The sequence below is a fragment of the Poecile atricapillus genome, chromosome 4, assembly GCF_030490865.1.
Source record: "Poecile atricapillus isolate bPoeAtr1 chromosome 4, bPoeAtr1.hap1, whole genome shotgun sequence".
Taxonomy (NCBI): Eukaryota; Metazoa; Chordata; class Aves; order Passeriformes; family Paridae; genus Poecile; species Poecile atricapillus.
In genome coordinates this window covers 3,941,356-3,959,446 of record NC_081252.1, presented here as the reverse complement: position 1 = coordinate 3,959,446, position 18,091 = coordinate 3,941,356, and the positions used below count along the sequence as shown (strand labels likewise).

The following is an 18,091-nucleotide window of genomic DNA, read 5'->3' as shown; positions in this document are numbered from 1 at the left end:
AAACCCGAGTTTTTCAGAATTCCCAGCGTGTTAAAAAAAATACAGAGCTAATCTGGCCCTTCGTCTCTAGGTTACGTTTGCCTCAGCCGAGGCTGAGCTCATGGAAAATTGCATCCCAGCTCCTGTGCTCCCTGCCAAGATTAGTAGGTTTAAAAACTAACCGATAACATCTTTGTAAACTTGGAGTCGTTTCTTTAAAGCCTGCTGATCCTTCCAGCCTGGATTTTGGAGCTTTCCTAGAGATCCAAGGGAGCCAAACAGGGACGATGGCATCTGCCCTGAAAAATCAACCGGGAGCCTCACAGTGCTTTCAGCTATTCCCGAGGGAGGAAAGAGGTTGATGTTTGCCAAGGCCCTGAGGGGTGTGTTGGGATCCTTCTCCCTGTTCCTAGCCAGATACACAGCACACAGCGACGCTCTGCACGTAACTTATAATAATCACCGGTTTTATTTTTAAAAAATTACAATAGAAAAGTACCTTTAAACATATTTCCAAAAGCAGAGTAGACAATGTGGAAGCTTCTCTCCTCTCCACGAGACAAAGTACAGGAAATAGTTTGCTAAAAGAGTTAGTCCGTCGCTTGGGAACGCCGGTATCGTTCCTTTTAGAGCCGCTCTGAGGTTCGTCTTGGATTTGATTTCTTCTCACATCACTTTCGTCAGGCCCGTTTTTCACAGAAGACCCCAACAGGATGGTTTCTGATGGTGAAAAGCCAACCTCATTTTTTCATCCCCCTCTCCCACCCTGACGGCCAGAATCTCAGCCATCTTATTTTGGCCCACCCACAGGACAAGAGGAAGGAGAAAGGAAAAGGTGATGATGTTTAACAAGGCCACGGACAGCTGGGAAAAACCAGCTATGGTGAGGCCTGGGCAGCAGCTGAGCTCATTGTTCCCTGCAGCTGGAATGGAGACAGGGGAAAGGCAATGGAAGGAGAAGTTCTGCACCTCCCTTTGCAAGAAACCGAAACCTGATAGAGGTTTTGGGTCAGTTTGCTCTCTTCTTTTTCTAAATATCCTCCTGGAGCAAGGAGAAGGAGAAGTAGTATGTCAAGCAGTCTCTCTGCTGGTACTCTTATCTCTGTAAAGGATGTTGGCAGCCTCCCTTCTCATCTTTGAACACGGAAACATGGGAATGCCGCGCAGGGAGCAGCTGGACCAGCGTAACATCGGCACTAAAACCACAGGCCAGACCAGGCCAGCGCTTCAGCATAGTGGGAAGCCCCTCAGGACTCATGTCCAGCCTCGAGGAAGCTGACAAACCAAGGATTTGTTGGGATGTTTTTTCATACAGCAGTTTAGGTTGCCCGTAACAGCTTGGAGCAGTCATGGCAGGAGGGAGGAGGAGGAGGAGGCAAATTGTCACCTTGCTACATGTGTGGGCTGCCCGCCCATCCCTGATCCGAGCTGGTGTACCCCACGGAAGCTTTGCACAGCAGCTATGAACACAGCCCCAAGGTAAAAAAAACCACAACAAAACAGGGGAAGAAAGTTCCTGATTGTCCTGCCTGCTCGTCATTTGGTGCAACTGGGAAGAAAACAGTAATACTGTAGTGTCTGCAGACGCCTTGCCAACACGGCCGGAGCACAATTCCTGTGCCAGAGGGAGCGCAATTCCTACAAAGCCGCATGGCGTGCGTCGACATCCTCACGCTTGTGAACATCATGCCTTCGACATCATGCAGCTGACGGGGCCAGGGGATAACGAGACTCTTCTTTACACACCTCCAAAGTCAAGCACAAAACCTGTGGTCCGACCCGGTGTAAGATTGTCCTCGTGAGGAGCTTTGGTACAAAAATACTTGCTCTTGTTTTGGTTTTTGGTTTTGTTTTTTTTTTCCTTTTTCTATGTTTTTTTTTTCTTTTTTGAAGTCTGCTTTCCTATGGTTCCATTTGAAAAGCTTTTTCAAACACTACAACAATGCCTGTCAAACCATGCTTTCGGGAGTAACGCACTCTTCCTTACAAATATACAGTGTAAAAGAGGAAAATATTATTACTAGGTATGTTTTTTTTCTTTTTTTCTTCTAGGAGAGCAGATGTGTGATAGAGGCTGTGGGAAAGTCTTGGAGGAATCCAAACTTGTGTGAGGTTTTTTTTCAAGCCTGAAACAACAAAGAGAGGTGTTAAAAAAAAAAGAGCAGCTGTGATGGAGGAAAAAGGGCTGTGGTTGATCTCCCTTCCTTCGTGGAAGGAAGGAAGCAAGGTAGGGGAGAAGGAGGCTTGTTTTGGAAATCGGTGTCAGGACCATTCTCCAAGGACAGTTGTTTAGCAGGGAAAGGTGGGAAATGCCTGCAGGGAGCGATGGTAGCATCCCAGGCACTAAGAACCCCACTGATTTTGTTCCTCCCATTGCCTGTGGTCCCCGGGGTTTGAACTGGGAAGCTGGGAGTTAAGTTTGAGTTGCATTTTGCGCTTAAGAGGAATTCGGTCTCTGTTGATCCAAGGCAGGAAGCAAGGACGGAGATGAGATTAGCGGGGGTAATTCAAAGCCGAGAGGCATTCCTTGGCTGTGGAAACTCTCACCCCAGATAACAGCGAGAAAGGCGGGAATGGCAGAGCCGTGGTTCTGCGGGGCAGCAGCTGGAGCAGCCCCAGAGTCGTGCCACCCTCAGGGCCTATTCCCTCAGGGACGTTGTGTTGGCTTCCTCACTCCTCTGCCCCCTTCCCAAAGCAGCCAAGCCCGCAGGGTCACGTCCTTACCAGCACACTGAGGTCCTGTGGAGAGCACATCAACCCAGTAGCCACCTCGGAAGACTCCATTAATACCCACAAGACTGACTGTAGGCCACCATCACACACCTGAGACCTGTGGGAGGACGCAGCAGAGAGTGAGGGACGCTGGCACTGGGGACTGAGGTCAGTGTGCTGTGGGGAGGGGCGGTTTCACGGTGACCGGAGTCAGCACTTCCTGAGGGGACAGTTTGCCGCTGAGTTCGGCCAAAGATGGGGCTTGGTGATCTCGGGTGTCTTTTCCAACCTAGCTGATTCTGGGATTGGCCCCGTGATGGGCTCCAGTCAGCAAATACAGACAGATGCAGGCAGGAGAGCCAGGCCCTCAGCCAAACCCTCAGTGGGCTGTGCCCTTCCCAGCTGGAGGAGCCCTGGAAGGGAAACAGGAGGTCCCTGACCTCCATCCTCACCACCCACTGTGGCTCTTGGGCTGGTGGACCTGTTTCAAGGGATTCGCTCATCTCCCCTTCCCAAATACGTCTCTGCTTACGTTTTTTCTGGAAACATGGGCATGTTGCATATTTTGGAAGAACCATTGGTTCCCAAAGGCTGGCTACTCCCTATTTTTATCTGCTGGGCCTAAAATAGCCGGTGAATTCTTTATGGATCCAAGTCTGGGGCCGGCTGCAGCCAGGGCTGGGCCTCCTGCCCTCCCAGCTGAGTGACCTCGTGGCTGCAGCACAGGGCTGCAGATGTCAGGCAGATGGGCACAGCAGTCACATGCAAGCAGCTGATGCCAGAGCTTTGGATCCACTGGCGTTTCTCCACAGGTGGGTGTGGAAGCAGGAGGCTTCCCAGCAGGGATAGTTCCCAGCTAGGATGGTCCCAGGCAGGCTGGGATTGCAGGGCAAGCAGTGCTCCACTGTCCACCAAGGCTCTTTTCCCTCTTCCATTTGAGTCCCCTTTGTTTGTTTATCCACAAAGGCCAAAGTTATTTGCAGAGTGTATCTTGCAAGGCTTTTTCCATCCGAAGAGGTCCCAGATGGAATGGGATCTGTCCCTCCCTCCTGCTGGGCAGCTGGGTGCTCAGTGAGGCTGTGCTTCTTGTTTTGGCAGCCCCACCACCACCCCGGGCTGCCCGGATAGTTTTCTTTGAGGTTTAATGAGTGATTGTGTCAGGGCTGCCTTTTCCATCACAACACCCCCCCTCTGGCATGGTGCCTTTCCATCCTGCCCTGGGACATGTGGGAAAGTGTTGGGGTGAATCGTGGCACAGACATCCCCTTCTGGGGACAAGGAGGGCAGCTGGACTCGGGGTGACTGCTGAAAAGTGGCCACCCACCCTGAGCTGCTGGAGACCCTGGGAGTGACAGCGGGGACAGCTCAGGGTGAAGGTGGAGCTGGTCCCCAGGTGGCACAGAAGGATGGGAGCGGGACAGTGGCACTCACCCGGCATTCAGCAGAACTGACGGGACTTCCAGCCCTGAGAACCAGCCTCGGAGGGAGGGAGCCAGCGCATCTGCGAAGACAAGGGGGACACAAGGTGAGAGGGAGGTGGTTGCCCACCCTGGCAAGATCAGGCTGTGTCTGGGCTCCCTTTTCCTGGCTTTTCCCAGGCACAGGGTGGAGGGAGGTTGGAGCACCAGCAGCACAGCCATCCCATTTCCAATTCCAAACAGTAACACCGAGGCTGAGCACAGTCCCTGGCGCCCCTGCTTCCAGCAGGATGGAGCTGGGACAGCAGCATCATGGTCCCACTGAGCAGGAGTGAGCTCATCCTTCTTAGCTCCTGCAAAGCCCACTTGAAACAGGGCGGAAAACATCACATGCCAAAATTTGGCGTGCAAGCACTCAGTGCTCTGCCAGATAACTCCAAGCCAGCCCCACCATCCATCCAGCAGTTCCTGGTCTCTCTGCTGTCTGCAGGATCCAGCGAAGCAGCTCCAGTTTGGATGGTGGCACCAGTCTCCAACACCCCACCCCCCAGCACACCCCCAACACCGGCAGCTGCACAGGAGGATGGGAAGGTGCCACCAGCACCCTCCCCACCACGCTGATATTTCACATTGGATAATATTGCTTCTGTCTAACATCAGGTCTCAGGCTGGGTTTTCCCAAGGGACCCTCGGAGCTTCCGTACGCCTCTGTTTCCTTGGCTGTGCGCTTCCCTGAGCAGGGCAGGTGCTGCCTGTTAGCAGTTATTTGACAAGGCAAGTACGTAGCTGCAATAATATTTACCAACGCTCTTCCTATGAACAGCAGGGCCCAAAAAGCCGGAGTTCCATCCAAAGGCTGCACATGGCTTGCACACTGAGCACTTCTCCTCACCCTCCTGCTCAAACCAGCCCCTGGCTGCTCCAGCTCCCAGTGATGGTGGCTCTGGATAACCTGGCTCAATCCTGATGGGCCAAGGCCAAGAGCCTTTCGGATGCAGTTTGTCTGGCAAATCTATTTCCACGTGCTTGTTTAACTCCTGTTCATCACTGAGGTGGAGCAGGCAGCAAGGAGCAAAAGCCAGCATGATGTCCAGCACAGGTGCTGAGGAGGTAGCTGCCCTTTCTCCCCTTGTGGCAGGCGTCCTTTCCCAGCCTCCCCATGATGCTGCAAGGCTGGCACTGCAAAGAAATCCTCTTCCTCCGCCATTTCCACTTCTCCTCTTTCCCCCGCTCCTCTCCCAGGCGGATGGTTAATTTTTAACAGCCACATGCTGCCACCGGGGGCCACCGGCAGCGGCAGCCAGCAGGAAGCGCTTGTGAGGAGGCAGCGCCTCGTCAATAAAAGATGGATCCTCCATTTGCACTTCACTTCCCTCTCCTCCCCGGTGAGAGCTGCTTGGCTTCACACCCCATGAACAGCACGCAGCGATGCTCCAGGGGCAGCCAGGGGTTCTGGAGCCCTCATCCCACACTGGCCAGCCGGATGGGTGGTTCGGTGCCAGGAGCGATGGGGATGCTCCAGACCCTGAGAGCATCCCCAGCCTTCCCTCCCCCCTCACCACCTGCCCCACCACAGGTACCAGCGAAAGCAGGAAGGCAGAGAGAGGTGTCTGGGGAAAGACAGGACCCCTGCCAGCATTCAGCTCCATTTGGGAGCCTTCCCTAAATCTCAGGGGGGAGTGGGGAGCGAGTGCCTGTCAGCCGGGCAGAGTTAGTGGTGCGGTGAGCACCGAGGGGAAGGGGCTCCGGGGCGGGCGGGAGGGAGGGTGAGCGGTGGAGGCGGATGGGTCGGAATTACCTGGGCGTGCAGCGAAGCGGGATAGGTGAAAGCAGGAGGAGGTAGAGCAGGTGCTAATTCCGCTGGGTACAGAGGGTACGGCCCCCACACTTCAGGGCTACTGGGGTAAAGTGCAGGCACTGTGAGCTCATCTGCAAGAGAAGAAGAGGGAGAGTTAACGGTGACCACAGGGCTGCAACCCTCGCTGCGTCCTTCCTTCTCCCCTTGAGGCAGGAGCAGAGCTGGCCCCAGAAAAGTGTGAGATGCCACGGCTGAGAGCCGGCTCACAAAGCTGACAGAGAATTCACCCGCTGGGATAACACAGGGTGAGCAATGGTACAGGGCTGGGGGCATCATTCAGGGAGCCAGGGCTGGGCTCGTTGTCTCTAAGAGGTTTAGTAATCCCAGGGATTCAAGAGAGGAGAGAGTGCAGCTCATGCCTGCGTGCAACAGCAAGGTGAGGAGCTGGTGTCTGCACGAGAGAAGCTCTTCTGGAAGCGGAAACAGGCATGGAGCACTCACAAGACATCGCCAAGGTCTCTCCTGAGACCTCATCCTGCTCCCAGGCACCGTGCCAGGCTGGCTGTCACCTGTCCCAGGTCCTCTCCAGCACCAGCAGTTCCTTCAGGAACCCCCAGGACGTGCCACCACGCAGCAAGCAGGTGCCAATGCTTCCAGTCAGACCCACTGTTCCCCTTCACCCTCGGCTCACGATATCCCTGCTCCCCAAAGAATATCCCAACCCAAAAAGAGCCCTGCTGGCAGTGCAGGGGTACTCACAGGGCTCCCGGGTGATGAACTGAGGTACGGCAGTGGGGAGAGGGGTGCTGGGATTTGGGGTGCCCACCAACTTGTTCTTGGCCATCTTGGTGTTGGCCTTGGCAAACTCCAGCCGCAGCGTCTGGGGGATCTCGGGGTCGAAGCGGATGCCCTGTGGGAAGGAAGGAGGGAAGGAGGCGTGGCGGGTGGGCGAGCACCGCCGCGTGCCGGCCCCGCAGCAAAAATAGCTCCCCGTTATTTATGGGTTTTTTCAACTTCCAGCCCCGAAATGAGCTAATTTGCCGGGCCCCGAGGCGGCTTGCATTCCTCCGGCATCTTTAGCATCGGCACCATATTTGGCAGTCGGCATCCTGCAAGGCCGAGCTCTTATCCAGAGGGATTAGTGGAGCCAAAAAAAAGGTTTTACATTGGAAATGAAGACAAGGGAAAAAAACAACCCCAAACAAAACAAAAACACAGGGAGAACTGGGGAGGAATTGGAGAACTGGCTCCATGTAGTTCTGCCTGTGACTATTTTCAGGTAACTTCACAAGCTGCTGAAAGAAAGTGAGATTTGCTTTTTTCTTTTGCAGACTTAGCTGGGATTTTTCCTGCTGAGTAAACAGGAGAGGCTGGAAATGCTGTTTCTCACTTTTATCTAAGGCTTGAGTCAAGACCTTCTGGATGGCCCTGAGAAAGGTGAGAGGGATGCAGCCCCCAGGAAGGAGGATGCAGCTGAGAAACGATAACGGGGTTGTCTGGTGGGTTGGGATGCCATGGGGCAGGGTGGCATGGGAGGTGCACGTCCTTGGGATGGAGGAATTCAGAGAGTATCTGGGGACAGGGAAACAAGGGGAAGATGAAGAAATGGAGTGGCTGGGCCAGGCACACTCACGTTCAGCGCGTTCTTCGCCGCCTCCGCCTCGGAGCGGCTGTCGAAGCTGACAAAGCCCACGGGCTGTGGAGGAAGGACAGGAGTCATCAGTGAGGCTTGTGGGGAGCAGAGAGGGTAGCCCCTCACCTCAGGGAATGGTGGGATGGTTGCACCATTTGGAGCAGCTCCTACCTGCTTGGAGGTGAGTTTGATGAGAGACCCTTCGTACCCCTGCAAGGAAAGGATTAAAAAGGCTGTTTGGTGGAGATCCTCACAATTAAATAGCTGAATAAACTGACTGAATTGGACTTCAGTGGGTTCCCAGATCCCAGCAAGTGGTTTGGGGCCATGGGACCAGGGCAGAGGCCAGCCCCATGCTTTCAGCCCCCCTTTCCCTGCCCAGCTGGATACCTTAAAGGGTCTGAAGAGTAGGTAAAGTTCCCGAGGCTTGATATCCAGAGGCAACCCACTGACAAAGAGTGTCCTCACCTGGAAAAGAATAAAGGAGGTTCCTGGGGACCCTCTCTCACCCCTAACTTGGGGATACACCCCGCTTCCCGCAGCCAGAGGGACAATACCAGCCCGAGAGGAACCTCCTGGGCAGACAAAAGCCTTAAGCCACACCTGAGTGATGCTGAATTTTTGGGAGGGGTGTCCCCATATCCTCCATGTGGCCACAGAGGAAGCTGCTAAGGCACCATGGAAAGGTAACAGGGACCTGTCCTCACCCCACCAGTCCTCTCCAGGATAAAAAACTCCCAGAATCCCAGCACCTTCCTACCCCGGTCTGGCAAACAGGATTTCTCCGTCATCTCGGATCCCGGTCTCCACAGACAATGCCTATTGTCTCAGTTTAATTGCAGCAACTCATTAAGGACTGGGAGAAACAAACACCAACTCTTCCTCCTGGAGGAAAGGCCCTGCTTTAGAGGGGGCTGGATTTAATCAGCTTGTCCCTGGTTTGTGAAAGTCACCTTTTAAGGGGATTTAACCCTTTTTGGGTGGATCTAATGTTTATCCATGGTGCAGCATCCTCAGAGCTGGGATGTTTGGCAGAAATCCTGCTCCCACCACCCTGAAGGGGGATGTGGGGCTCCTCAGGGATGGGCAAACACTGTGCTGGGATGGTTTTGCTTTACATTCAGCTTGTAACCGGGAGAGCAGTGTGGGGAACTGAACCTGCTGATCCTCTTCCTCATCCCCAAAATCTCATCCTAACACTTCGGGCTGGAGAAGGGGGAAACCTCGATGTATTTTATTTAATTCTTTTGGCCAGGCACCCTGCCTGCCCCATTCCCTGGGAAAGAGACATGGGAAACAGCCAGCCCAGGCCTATTCTTTTGCTGACATTTCTTCTTTCTCTTGCAGATAAGCTATCTCCCCCATCTCCCAGCCTGGGAGCAGCAAACATTCCTGCTTTGTGGAAGAAAACCTCTGGCTGACCTATATCTATTAAATAACAAAAGGTACTCAGCTGTTTGCACACAGCCCTTGTGTCAACAGCCCGGTGATACCCATCCTGGATACCAGAGTTATCATCACCATCACCACCCCTGCGGGTTCCAGCATCCAGGCTGGATGAGATAGCAGACAAGGGATGTCCTCACCCCATCCTGAGCCAGGGCTGCAGGCAGGCACAGCCTGGTAGCCTGTCCCCTCTACTGGGACCATCCCCCAAAGCACCTTGGGGGACCCCTGCCAGCTTTCTGCCTGTCTCCTGAGACCCGTGAGTGATGGAACATCCCACAGTGTTGAGTGCTGCCCCTTCCCCCAGTGGAGACACTGCCCAAACTTCTTCTGGCAGGGGCTAGGGAGGGATTCACCTGGACAATGTCCCCTTGTGTCCATGAAATTCAACCTAAAGAAAGCAAACTTCTCCTTTCCTAGAGTAAAAAATATTTGCTTTCAGACAGATCCTCCTGAGCTGTCCAGGGAATCTGCTCTCCAGACACATCCACCCTCCCAGGTGGGTTGACATCCCAAGCAGGCCGAGCATCCCTGCACAGTGTCCCCTCTCTCCCTCACCCCTGGAGCCATCCCTGGCTTTCTGCCTCTGGAGAGCTTCAGGAAACATTAGGGAACTTGGCCACAGCTCCGCTGGGAGGGACTGGTGGGAGTGGGGGAACCCGCTGCCAGTTTGCCGCATCCCTGAAATCCAAACCGTACGTGCCCAAGCCTGCCAGGCCATTTATCCCCAAAGCCACATGGGAGAGAGACAGAGATGAAAGATCCCAAGGAACCCTCCGAAATTCAGCCCCAGAGAGGAAGGGCTTCTCTTCTCCAATGACTTTGTTTTCTTTGCAAGTTCAAACGCGGGTCGGCCAAGTTTGAATCTGTAAAATTATACAGCGGCAAGAGGGAGAAGGGCTCCAAAGGATCCCCCAGCTGGATTCCAGCCCCAAAAGGGTTTTTGGGACTCAGGGCAGGGGATGGAGGTGAGCTCCTGGGTGCTCCCCATGTGCACCCCACAAATGTACCCAGCCCCAGGGATGTTTGAGTGGGTGCTACATAAACAGTGTACTTTGACTGGGTAACGAGCAGGTGGGACTGGCAGAGCAAGGGAGCATCCTAGGGGATAATCCCAGCAGGCTGGACAGATATCCTCCTGCCAAGGGAAAGATTCCTGACAGAAGTATTACTCCTGCCCTTAAATGGACAGGGAGCTTTGGCCCACAGGGAGCTCCTCCAGGGTTTTTTTTGTGCTGAGAGATCCCAAGGATTCATTCCCCATCCTCTACTAGAAACACTCCTGGGGGAAAATCTTTCCCTAAAGCAGGAAAAAAAAAAAAAAAGAAAAGCCTAATCAGAGAAATTGCCAAGCAGCAGGCACGTATATGTCCTTCCCTAGGGAAGAAATACTCCTCCTGGGAGGTGGATCAGGCACAAGGCCTGCTCCCAGGGATGTCATGGGACAGGGCCAGACAGACAGCTCTCAAGGAAGGATTAAAGGGTGCTGGAGCATGGGATTCCCCCAGCCTAAACCCCACGGGTTTTTTTGGACAGCCTGAGCTGTTTCATTTCAGTTCTGCTGTACAAACATGTTTCAGTTTCTTTTTGGTGGAACATTCCTCTGTCTCTCCTTCTTCCTAAAATCTGGGGTGGAACCAAAGATTTTTTTTCAAGTCAGAAGTGCCAATGTTTGCTCCAGGAGGAGCTCAAAGGTGACCACCTTGACTTCCTTCCATAGGGATGGCAGCTATGGGACCGCTCCAAGTCCCTTTCCACAGTTGTCCTCTGCTCATGCTGCTGCACCCCACAGCTCCCAGATTTGCCAGGGCTGCTGGATCCTACCTGTGTTGCCTCACTCCTGGTTATGTCCTCTCCTGGCTTTTGTTTTCCCTGCAGGAATTCTGCTTGTCGTATCTGCTACTCTTCTCTTCCTTGGAAACCATCTCCATCCCACTTCTGGCCTGTCCCTCTCACCTTTGCATCCCACCATCACCTTCTTCTGTCCCTGAAACCCTGGGTCTCGTCTTGGGCCAATTTAAGGGATGCTGGAAAGGGTCTGTGGAGTTTTGCTGGGATGGTCAGGGCCGAGGACATGCAAGGAGAGGCAAAGATCTGGGCCAGGAAGTGACTGGAGTCCCCAGAGCATGGATCAAGGATAACCCCAGCACGGCGAGGTCCTTGCTGGAGCACCAGCAGCCTTCTCCTCCCCTTGCTCACATGAAGCCACGAGCCAGGTTTGTCTCCAGAAGGTGAGGAGGCACCAGGGAGACATTTCCTTGGCTTGGACCCCCATCAGATGGTGATGCCTGGAGGGATGCCAGGTGCCCCAGCAGTGCCCTGCTGGCATGGTCCTGGTCTCGGTGCCGTCCCCGGTGCCCTGCCCTGCCCAAACCACTCCCGGTAAACGTTAACAGGCCGTGGGGCGGCGGGAGGCGTCCGGGTGATTCATCCACGAGGCATTTAATCGCCTCCTTCAGCCCAGCTCCCATCCCTCTCGTCCGTCCGTGCGCCCCTTCCAGCGGGGCTCGCTTTAATTCTCCACCAGCCGATTATCCGCTTGACTGCCCGCCGCAGGGGGAGGCACCGGGAGCGGGAGGGCGATGGCACGGGGCTCTGCCATCGAGCCGCGCAACAGGGCGAGCAGGGCTTCCCCTCCCATTCCCGGCAAAGCGGGGTGCATTCCCGCCCCGCCGGGATTAATCCTGCCATAAATAAGTCTCTTGGCTAATGGAGCGTCTTCCTCGGCTGGGTTTAGATTCCCGGGCTGTGTGTACGCATGCCTTCAGCCCGCAAAACTCCCCGACATAAACAAGGCTGAGGCCGGGGGATGCCGGCTTCTCCGCCCGGGGGATGCGGGAGGAGCGGGAGAAATCTCCCGTAGCTACCACCCGTACCACCCGCTTCTCTGGAAAATCACGGTTCTCTCGCGTCCGGTGAAGGACAGGAGGAGAGGAATAGCCCTTGGGGAAAAGCGAGTCCAGAGCTGCCGGGGCTGGAACGAGGAAGCGGCAGAGGAAAAGGCAGCGAGCAGCCAAGGGAGCAGATGGGGGATTGCAACAGAGCGGAGGAGCGGCGGGATCAGGCGCGGGTCACACACGTCCCTGTCCCGCCTGGAGCTTGCTCCCAAACCCTCCGGACCCCACGCCTCAAGGAGGAAAGGAAGCGGGAACACGAGGCGGGGGATGCAACACTGGGGCCACGGAGGCAAATTTTATCCACTGGCTGGGCACATTGCCCCTAGAAATCATCCGTGGGGTCCCCTCCCCACGGCGCGGTTCCCCCGGGATGAGGGATCTGGCATGGGATGGGGACGAGAGCCACGAGCCGGGCTCTCCGCAGCCACTCCGCTACCAAATAAGGCCTCCGCCGAGCTTTTTACATGCCGTTCTCGCCCGGCCAAAGTGACGTGACCGCCTTCCCAAATTGCTCTGGCTCCTCCGTGGGGAAGCCCCTGGCCCACAGCTGCCCTGCACGGGGGGGTCCTTCCCGGGGGAACAGACGGGAGGGACCGGGAGGCCATCCTGGCTGCCAGGAGCAGGCAGGAGGAGCGGGGATGAAGTGGGGGCTTTTCCCACCCGGCAGCACCCTGGCTGAGCTCCCCGGGATGGGGGCTGCCTCTCCCTCTTTTCGGAGGGAGCAGGAGGCTGGAAGGCAAGCCTTGGGAGGGAGGAGGTGAGGCACAGTAGCTGAGCAATCCTCTTCCCAGCGCTTGAGCAAATAAGACAGCACCGGCTCCTCCAGCCTGGGCTGGAAAAAGTCCTGCAGGGAAAATACCTGCCTGGCAACGGGAGGAGCGAGGCTTGCGGGCGGTGAGTGGGCATCGCCCTCCTCGCCTGTCCGCGGCCCTCTGGGTGTCCCTGGCACCTCCCAGCCGTCCCCTCCGGGGGTTCCCCATGTCCAGCATCCCCAAGGATCATCCAGCCCCGGGCCCTGCGGATCCGACCGGGAGCAGAGCGAGGGTTGCCTTTTGCCAGCACGGTGCAGGCCATGCTTTTGGGAAAAGCAACAGGGCTCCACGGCTGTCACCCACTGCCGTGCCCAACGGAGCCGCAGCATCGTCTCCCACACACCCCGCAAGGCCGCCAGTGGGGAAAACTCCCCGTTATTTAGGAAACTTTGGGAAGTTGGGAGCCGGAAGCACCTCTGGAATAAGCAAACGAAGGCAGGCGACAGCGGGCGATGGAGCTGCGGTGATTGATCCCAGCCTCGGCCACCAGCCAGGGAGCCCAGCAGGGACCTGCTGGAGCAGCCCAGCCGGGTGGACGGTGAGGAGGAAGAGGAGATCTCAGATAGAAATCTTCCCGCTCTCACCCTCACAAAGTCCAAATTCCCATCTCAAGGTCACGGGCAAAACCAGGAACTTTCCGGCTGGAATGAAGAAAAGCAGCTCTCACCGTGGCGGGCTGTGGGGTTGGTCTCCCGTGGGGATGGGAGCGTTTTGGACATTTTTGGGGCGAGGCTCACGGGAAAAAGATGCGCGGCCGCCGGATGCACGGTACCCACGGGCACCGCCGGCAGCAGACACCGGCAGCGGGACCGAGGGGAGCCTGGTTTATCCCGCACGCCTCCCGGGGAGATCCGTGGTCTCGAGTGGGGCTCCCCGCGCCCGCAGGTTCCCTCCGGCGAGGCGGAGGGGCTTTTGCGGGGAGCCCCAGGGGGAGGCGGGCGGTGAATGGGAGCGTCCCGGGGAGCGGGGATGCGCTCCCGCCGCTCGTCCCCGTTCCCCCCGCAGCAGCCCCGGGTACCGGGAGCCGCCGAAGCCGACGGGACCCCCCCGGCGAGGACCCCCGCCCATCCCGAGCGGGTGCGTGGGCACCCGCGGAGCGCAGCTACCGGGGATCGCGGGCGGGGAGGGGGAAGCCGGACCCTCTCCTCCCCAGATCCCTCGTGTGTGTGTGTGTGTCCCCCGGTACCTCCTCCTCGGGCAGGCTGGTGTCGGCGGGGCCGCCCTCCCTGTCGGCGGGGACGCTGCTCATGGTGCGACCGGCCAGGCTCCTCGTCCCGCCGGCGGCAGCCGCGTCCGGGCGGGCGGTGCTGGGGGCTGGTCCCGGCGGCGGCGGGGGGGCCGGGGCGGGGCGGCGCGGCCGGGGAGGGACGGGGCGGGGGCGCGGCGGGGACGGAGCGGGGCGCGGGGGGGGATGGAGGAGCGGCAGGGCCGGGGATACGGGAGGCGGGCGATGGGACGCGCGATGCGGCTTTGGGAACGCGGGACACGGGGCTGGGGCCGCAGGACACAGAGTTGGGAATAGAGGACGGTGCTGGAGACACGGAACACAGTCCAGGACGTGGGGTTGGGGACACCGGATGCAAGGCTGGCGACACGGGGCACAAGAATGGGGAGACGGACACAGCCTCAGGGACATGGGACACGGGCTGAGGGTATAGGACAGGGCTGGGCAGAGGGGACACAGTCCTGGGGACACAGAACGCAAGGTTAAGGATACGGGCCACCAGGCTTGGGGCACATCAGGGCTGTGGGGCAGAGGAAGGGACCCCCGATGAAAGGTTGGGGGCAGTGGAAGGACCGGTGGGGGCTCATCACCCCAACCAGCCCCACCTGGGGGCTCAACCCCTCCCCGCCTGGCCCGGGGGCTGCATTTAAGCCTCATGCTTAGGCTGGGGGTTTGCAGAGCCTTCGCCGGGCCTGGCATCGTGAGCGCTTCATCCCAGAGCTCGGTGTTGGGTCCTTCCAGCCCCGCACAGCCCCAGGGGGGGGGCTGTGGTCCCGCAGGGCTGCGCTCGGTGACCGGAGACCCTCGGGGTGGAGAGCAGCAACTGCGCCCAGACCAGGCGCTCTCGGGGCCCGGAGGTGACACCGAGGACATCCTGCCCCTGGCACAGGGCTGGCTCCCAGCGGCCGCTTAGGGTCATCGCTTGCCTTTCTGCGCCTCACCGGCCGAAACAGACCCGGGGGCTGCTGTCCGCCTGTGCTGCCCAGGGGACACAGCCTGGCTGCCCGCAGGTTTGCAGGCTCCCCGCAGCAGCGATTTACAGGGCAGAACCTCTCGCCGGGAGGGAGGTGGAAATGAGCTGCGCCGGCTGGATTTGGGAAGCGGGAAATGTCTGGCTACAAGGGCAGCGATCCCCGCCAGAGGGAATCTAGAGCACAGAGACCCATCTCGTCACCCAAATCTGCTGGAGCCTCTGATTTCTGGGGTAGATTTTTCAGCAAGGGGAGAATTTAGAGATGTCTTTCATCTCGCATTGTTTTTTCCCTCCATAGGCATCTCGACAAAAAGCTCTGGCTGGACAGCGGGTGGGACAATATTCACAACCCTTATTTGGACTCAGCTTTGGGGAAGAGCTGCAATTCCCCAGCAGCGCTGGAACCCAGGTTGGAATCACACACCGAAAAAAGGGGAGGTTTGGATTTTTTGTGTCTATGAAACTGGACGTGGGGAGAAAATCCAGTTTGGCCCAGCAGATCTCGCACTGCTTCCTTGCCTTGAAACCCCCGGTCCCAACCCAAAGCCCCATGTCCCACAAAAATTTGGGTTCCTCTGTGGTAGTTCCTGATCCTCTCCCTTCTCTCCCTCCTTCCTACAGGAATTTTTGCTGCACCCATGTCCATCTGTGCTGGGACACAACGCTGGACTGTGTCATAGAGGGATAGAAAGGGAAGTCGTGAACAAGTGGTGACTCTGGAGGGACGGCTGGGTAGAGTGGCGATTCCCGAGGCTCCAGCGGAACGAGCGGACAAGGTTCAGCTCTGCTCCGGGTCCTCTGGGAGGCAGCCCGAGCAGGAGCAGCTCTCGAGGGAAGGGGCGGGGGGTGGCACCGGGTCCGCGGAGCTTTTCCCAGCCCAGGGTCCGTGTGGATCCCGAGGTCACACCGCCCTCTGCCGGCACCACGACGGCACCGGGGCTGTCCCCGGCGGGGACGCGGTGACACACGGCCCGTGTGGCCCAGGCACCGCGCCCCGCACGGTCACAAGGCTGCGCTTCGCTCGGACAGCAGAACAGGGGATGTTTTATTTCATATGTTTTATTCCCAAAACAAAGCACGAACAACGGAGTTAACGCGTGGGAGACGACAGACTCAAAGCAGGTCTGAGATTCCCGGTGCAAGATGAATAAATTACATGAACAAGCAAGAAGTGGTTTGATGGAATGAGGGGTGTGGAGACCGGACGCTTCCCAGAGTGTGCAGTGCTTCCCAGGACCAAGCACCCGGCCAGGCACTGGAAGCACGAGGTGGGTGCTCAGCTCTTGACAGGGGTGGACGAGGCCTTCATGGTCTTCTTCAGGTGGTGGTAGTTGGGCAGGATCTTCATCAGGAAATCCAGCTGCAGCGTCTGGGGCTGGAAAGGGAGGCGGGAGAGGTGAGGGAACGGCCTGAGGGCAGCAGGCAGAGGGGGACAGGAGGTGGCAGCGTGTCCCACACGCACCTGCGGCCGCTCGGTCTGCACGCGCCGCAGGCAGTCGGCCCCGTAGATGACGGTGTTCTCCGGGATCACCTCGTACGTGTTGACGTTGCAGCAGGCCCCGATGATGCAGCCGCTCGTCAGGATCACGTTCCTGCCAACAAACGCTGCCAGGCAGAGGGAGAGAGAGGGGAATCCCTGTGAGCCTTGTCCCCACAGCGTTTACAGGAGCAGAATCCCGGCTGAGCATTACCTTTGGATTCGATGACGTTGTTGTCTCCCACCTTCATGGCTTGGGAATCTACGGGTCTGTGTTAAGTAAAACTGTAAAACGCTTTGCTTTTTTTTCCAACAGGTGAAAAACCCTGATGCCTTTTCCAAACCACCACCCAGCCCTGGGCTATTTGAACCCCGACAGAGCCCACAGACACTTCCCTCTGGAGGGACCCAGAAGTGCAGTGGATGTGACAAGGGATGGTTTGTCCCCCCACAGCAAGGATACAGCACCCAACCTCAAAAACATTGTTGGTGCCGATGACCATGGGCTTGGGCTCCACATCTTCGCTCTCTGGGGTTATATTTTCTGGATAGCTGCAAGAAGGAAGAACAGATTCCCACGTCTGAGAGCACGAAGACAGTGTTCTGTGTGGCAGCTCAACTTTGTGCCAGCCTGACTGAAGCCATAGCTATCCCACTCAGCAGAGCTGCACTGTCAGAATTTTGAGATTGTTTAGGATTAGACTTCTGCTACTCTGTCAGCTTGAGAAGGATTCAGCAGAGGGACTTAGCAACCAACCTGAAGGGAGCCTACAAGGAAGCTGGAGAGGGACACTTTCAGCAACTGGAGTGACAGAACAAGGAGTAATGGGCACAGACTTCAAGAGGGGAAAATTAGGTCACATGTATGTAAGAAAATCTTTACTGTGATGGAGGTGAGATAATCAATAGGTTGCCCAGGGCAACGCTGGCTGCCCCAATCCTGAAAGTGTTCCAGGCCAGGTTGGACAGTGATTGAAGCAACCTGGGATAGCGGAAGATGTCCCTGCCTGTGGCAGGGGGTGGTACAAAATTATCTTTAGCATCCCTTCAAGCACTTAACCTTTGCTAATGCCGTGGCTTCTCCCCAAGCCCCAGTGCCACACGTGTACACAAAAGCACGACATTTGGTGATTTTTTTTTTTTTTTAAATAAACTCTGCCCCCCAGGGTTTTTAAGCCCCCCAGCCCCCGAGTGTCCCACGAACCCATTGATGATGAGCGCCTGCTCCTCGATCAGGTTCCCTTCTCCGATGACGATGGGCCCCGCCTCGGCGATGATGCGGGCCTTGGGGTGGATGACGGTCCTGGGCCCTGCGGGGACAGCCCGGTGTCACCGCGGGGCCGCTGCCGGCGGTGTGGCCAGGCGGGGCCGGGGGACAGCGGGCTCTTACCGATGGTCACATCCCCGCGGATCTCGCTCTCCACGCACACCACGGCCCCCGGAGCGATCTTCACGCTGCGGGGAGCGAGCGGGAGGTGACGGCCGAGGAGGGGGGGCGGACTCCCGGGGAGGGGAGAACGCGTCCCGGGGTGGGTGTGGGAGGGATCGGGAGGGGAGAGAAGAGGGAGGGAGCGGGGAGGGAGCGAGAAGGGAGCGGGACTCACCTCTTCTGCACCTTCTCCGCCATGGCCGCGGGCAGCGGCGCCTGCGCGGGGCGGAGCTCCGGGGGTGGGCCCGACCCCATCGCTCCTCCCGGAACCCCGGGAACCCCGGGAAGGGGC

General features: G+C 57.5%; 3 protein-coding genes across 15 annotated transcripts; 1 reads left to right on the top strand and 2 right to left on the bottom strand.

The window, feature by feature from the left end:
- Positions 1–429: 429 nt before the first annotated feature.
- On the bottom strand, positions 430–14,013 carry RBPMS (RNA binding protein, mRNA processing factor). Of its 2 annotated transcripts, XM_058837017.1 has the most exons (9): positions 13,882–14,013; positions 7,931–8,008; positions 7,712–7,750; positions 7,541–7,603; positions 6,667–6,817; positions 5,908–6,038; positions 4,123–4,192; positions 2,704–2,809; positions 430–2,105 (listed from the first exon to the last, which is right to left on the bottom strand). In XM_058837017.1, exons 1-7 carry the CDS (start codon positions 13,942–13,944, stop codon positions 4,130–4,132), a joined length of 588 nt encoding a protein of 195 aa, XP_058693000.1. In that variant the 5' UTR covers positions 13,945–14,013; the 3' UTR covers positions 430–2,105; positions 2,704–2,809; positions 4,123–4,129. The 2 variants fall into 2 exon arrangements, with proteins under 2 accessions (XP_058693000.1, XP_058693001.1); XM_058837018.1 differs by lacking the exon at positions 5,908–6,038.
- Positions 4,912–16,827, top strand: LOC131578394 (collagen alpha-1(I) chain-like). Of its 12 annotated transcripts, XR_009277474.1 has the most exons (9): positions 4,912–5,685; positions 6,121–6,212; positions 6,295–6,548; positions 7,239–7,344; positions 8,888–9,485; positions 10,865–11,217; positions 15,192–15,302; positions 15,515–16,161; positions 16,687–16,827. XR_009277474.1 is itself a non-coding variant. In XM_058837011.1 (7 exons), exons 2-7 carry the CDS (start codon positions 7,330–7,332, stop codon positions 15,579–15,581), a joined length of 723 nt encoding a protein of 240 aa, XP_058692994.1. In that variant the 5' UTR covers positions 6,045–6,548; positions 7,239–7,329; the 3' UTR covers positions 15,582–15,758. The 12 variants fall into 12 exon arrangements, 3 of the variants coding, with proteins under 3 accessions (XP_058692994.1, XP_058692995.1, XP_058692993.1); XR_009277471.1 differs by having other exon boundaries at positions 6,121–6,548; XR_009277473.1 differs by having other exon boundaries at positions 6,117–6,548.
- On the bottom strand, positions 15,914–18,091 carry DCTN6 (dynactin subunit 6). Its single transcript, XM_058837016.1, has 7 exons — positions 17,975–18,091; positions 17,761–17,825; positions 17,575–17,680; positions 16,834–16,922; positions 16,585–16,632; positions 16,356–16,498; positions 15,914–16,268 (listed from the first exon to the last, which is right to left on the bottom strand). The coding sequence occupies exons 1-7, from the start codon at positions 18,052–18,054 to the stop codon at positions 16,170–16,172; spliced, it is 630 nt and encodes a 209-aa protein (XP_058692999.1). The 5' UTR covers positions 18,055–18,091; the 3' UTR covers positions 15,914–16,169.

Excerpts from the sequence above, each read along its gene's own strand:
- DCTN6 (XM_058837016.1), bottom strand. The coding sequence starts at position 18,054 with ATGGGGTCGGGCCCACCCCCGGAGCTCCGCCCCGCGCAGGCGCCGCTG. Across the intron at positions 16,923-17,574 it reads CAGGCGCTCATCATCAATGG|CTATCCAGAAAATATAACCC; the intron begins GTTCGTGGGACA and ends TCCTTCTTGCAG. Across the intron at positions 16,633-16,833 it reads TGTTTTTGAGGTTGGGTGCT|ATTCCCAAGCCATGAAGGTG; the intron begins GTATCCTTGCTG and ends ACAGACCCGTAG.
- LOC131578394 (XM_058837010.1), top strand. The coding sequence starts at position 12,862 with ATGTCCAGCATCCCCAAGGATCATCCAGCCCCGGGCCCTGCGGATCCG. Across the intron at positions 13,773-15,191 it reads CCCCCGCCCATCCCGAGCGG|GCATCTCGACAAAAAGCTCT; the intron begins GTGCGTGGGCAC and ends TTCCCTCCATAG. Across the intron at positions 15,303-15,514 it reads CCAGCAGCGCTGGAACCCAG|GAATTTTTGCTGCACCCATG; the intron begins GTTGGAATCACA and ends TCCTTCCTACAG.
- RBPMS (XM_058837017.1), bottom strand. The coding sequence starts at position 13,944 with ATGAGCAGCGTCCCCGCCGACAGGGAGGGCGGCCCCGCCGACACCAGC. Across the intron at positions 6,818-7,540 it reads CGGCGAAGAACGCGCTGAAC|GGCATCCGCTTCGACCCCGA; the intron begins GTGAGTGTGCCT and ends TCCTTCCCACAG. Across the intron at positions 4,193-5,907 it reads CCGCTTCGCTGCACGCCCAG|ATGCGCTGGCTCCCTCCCTC; the intron begins GTAATTCCGACC and ends TTGTCTTCGCAG.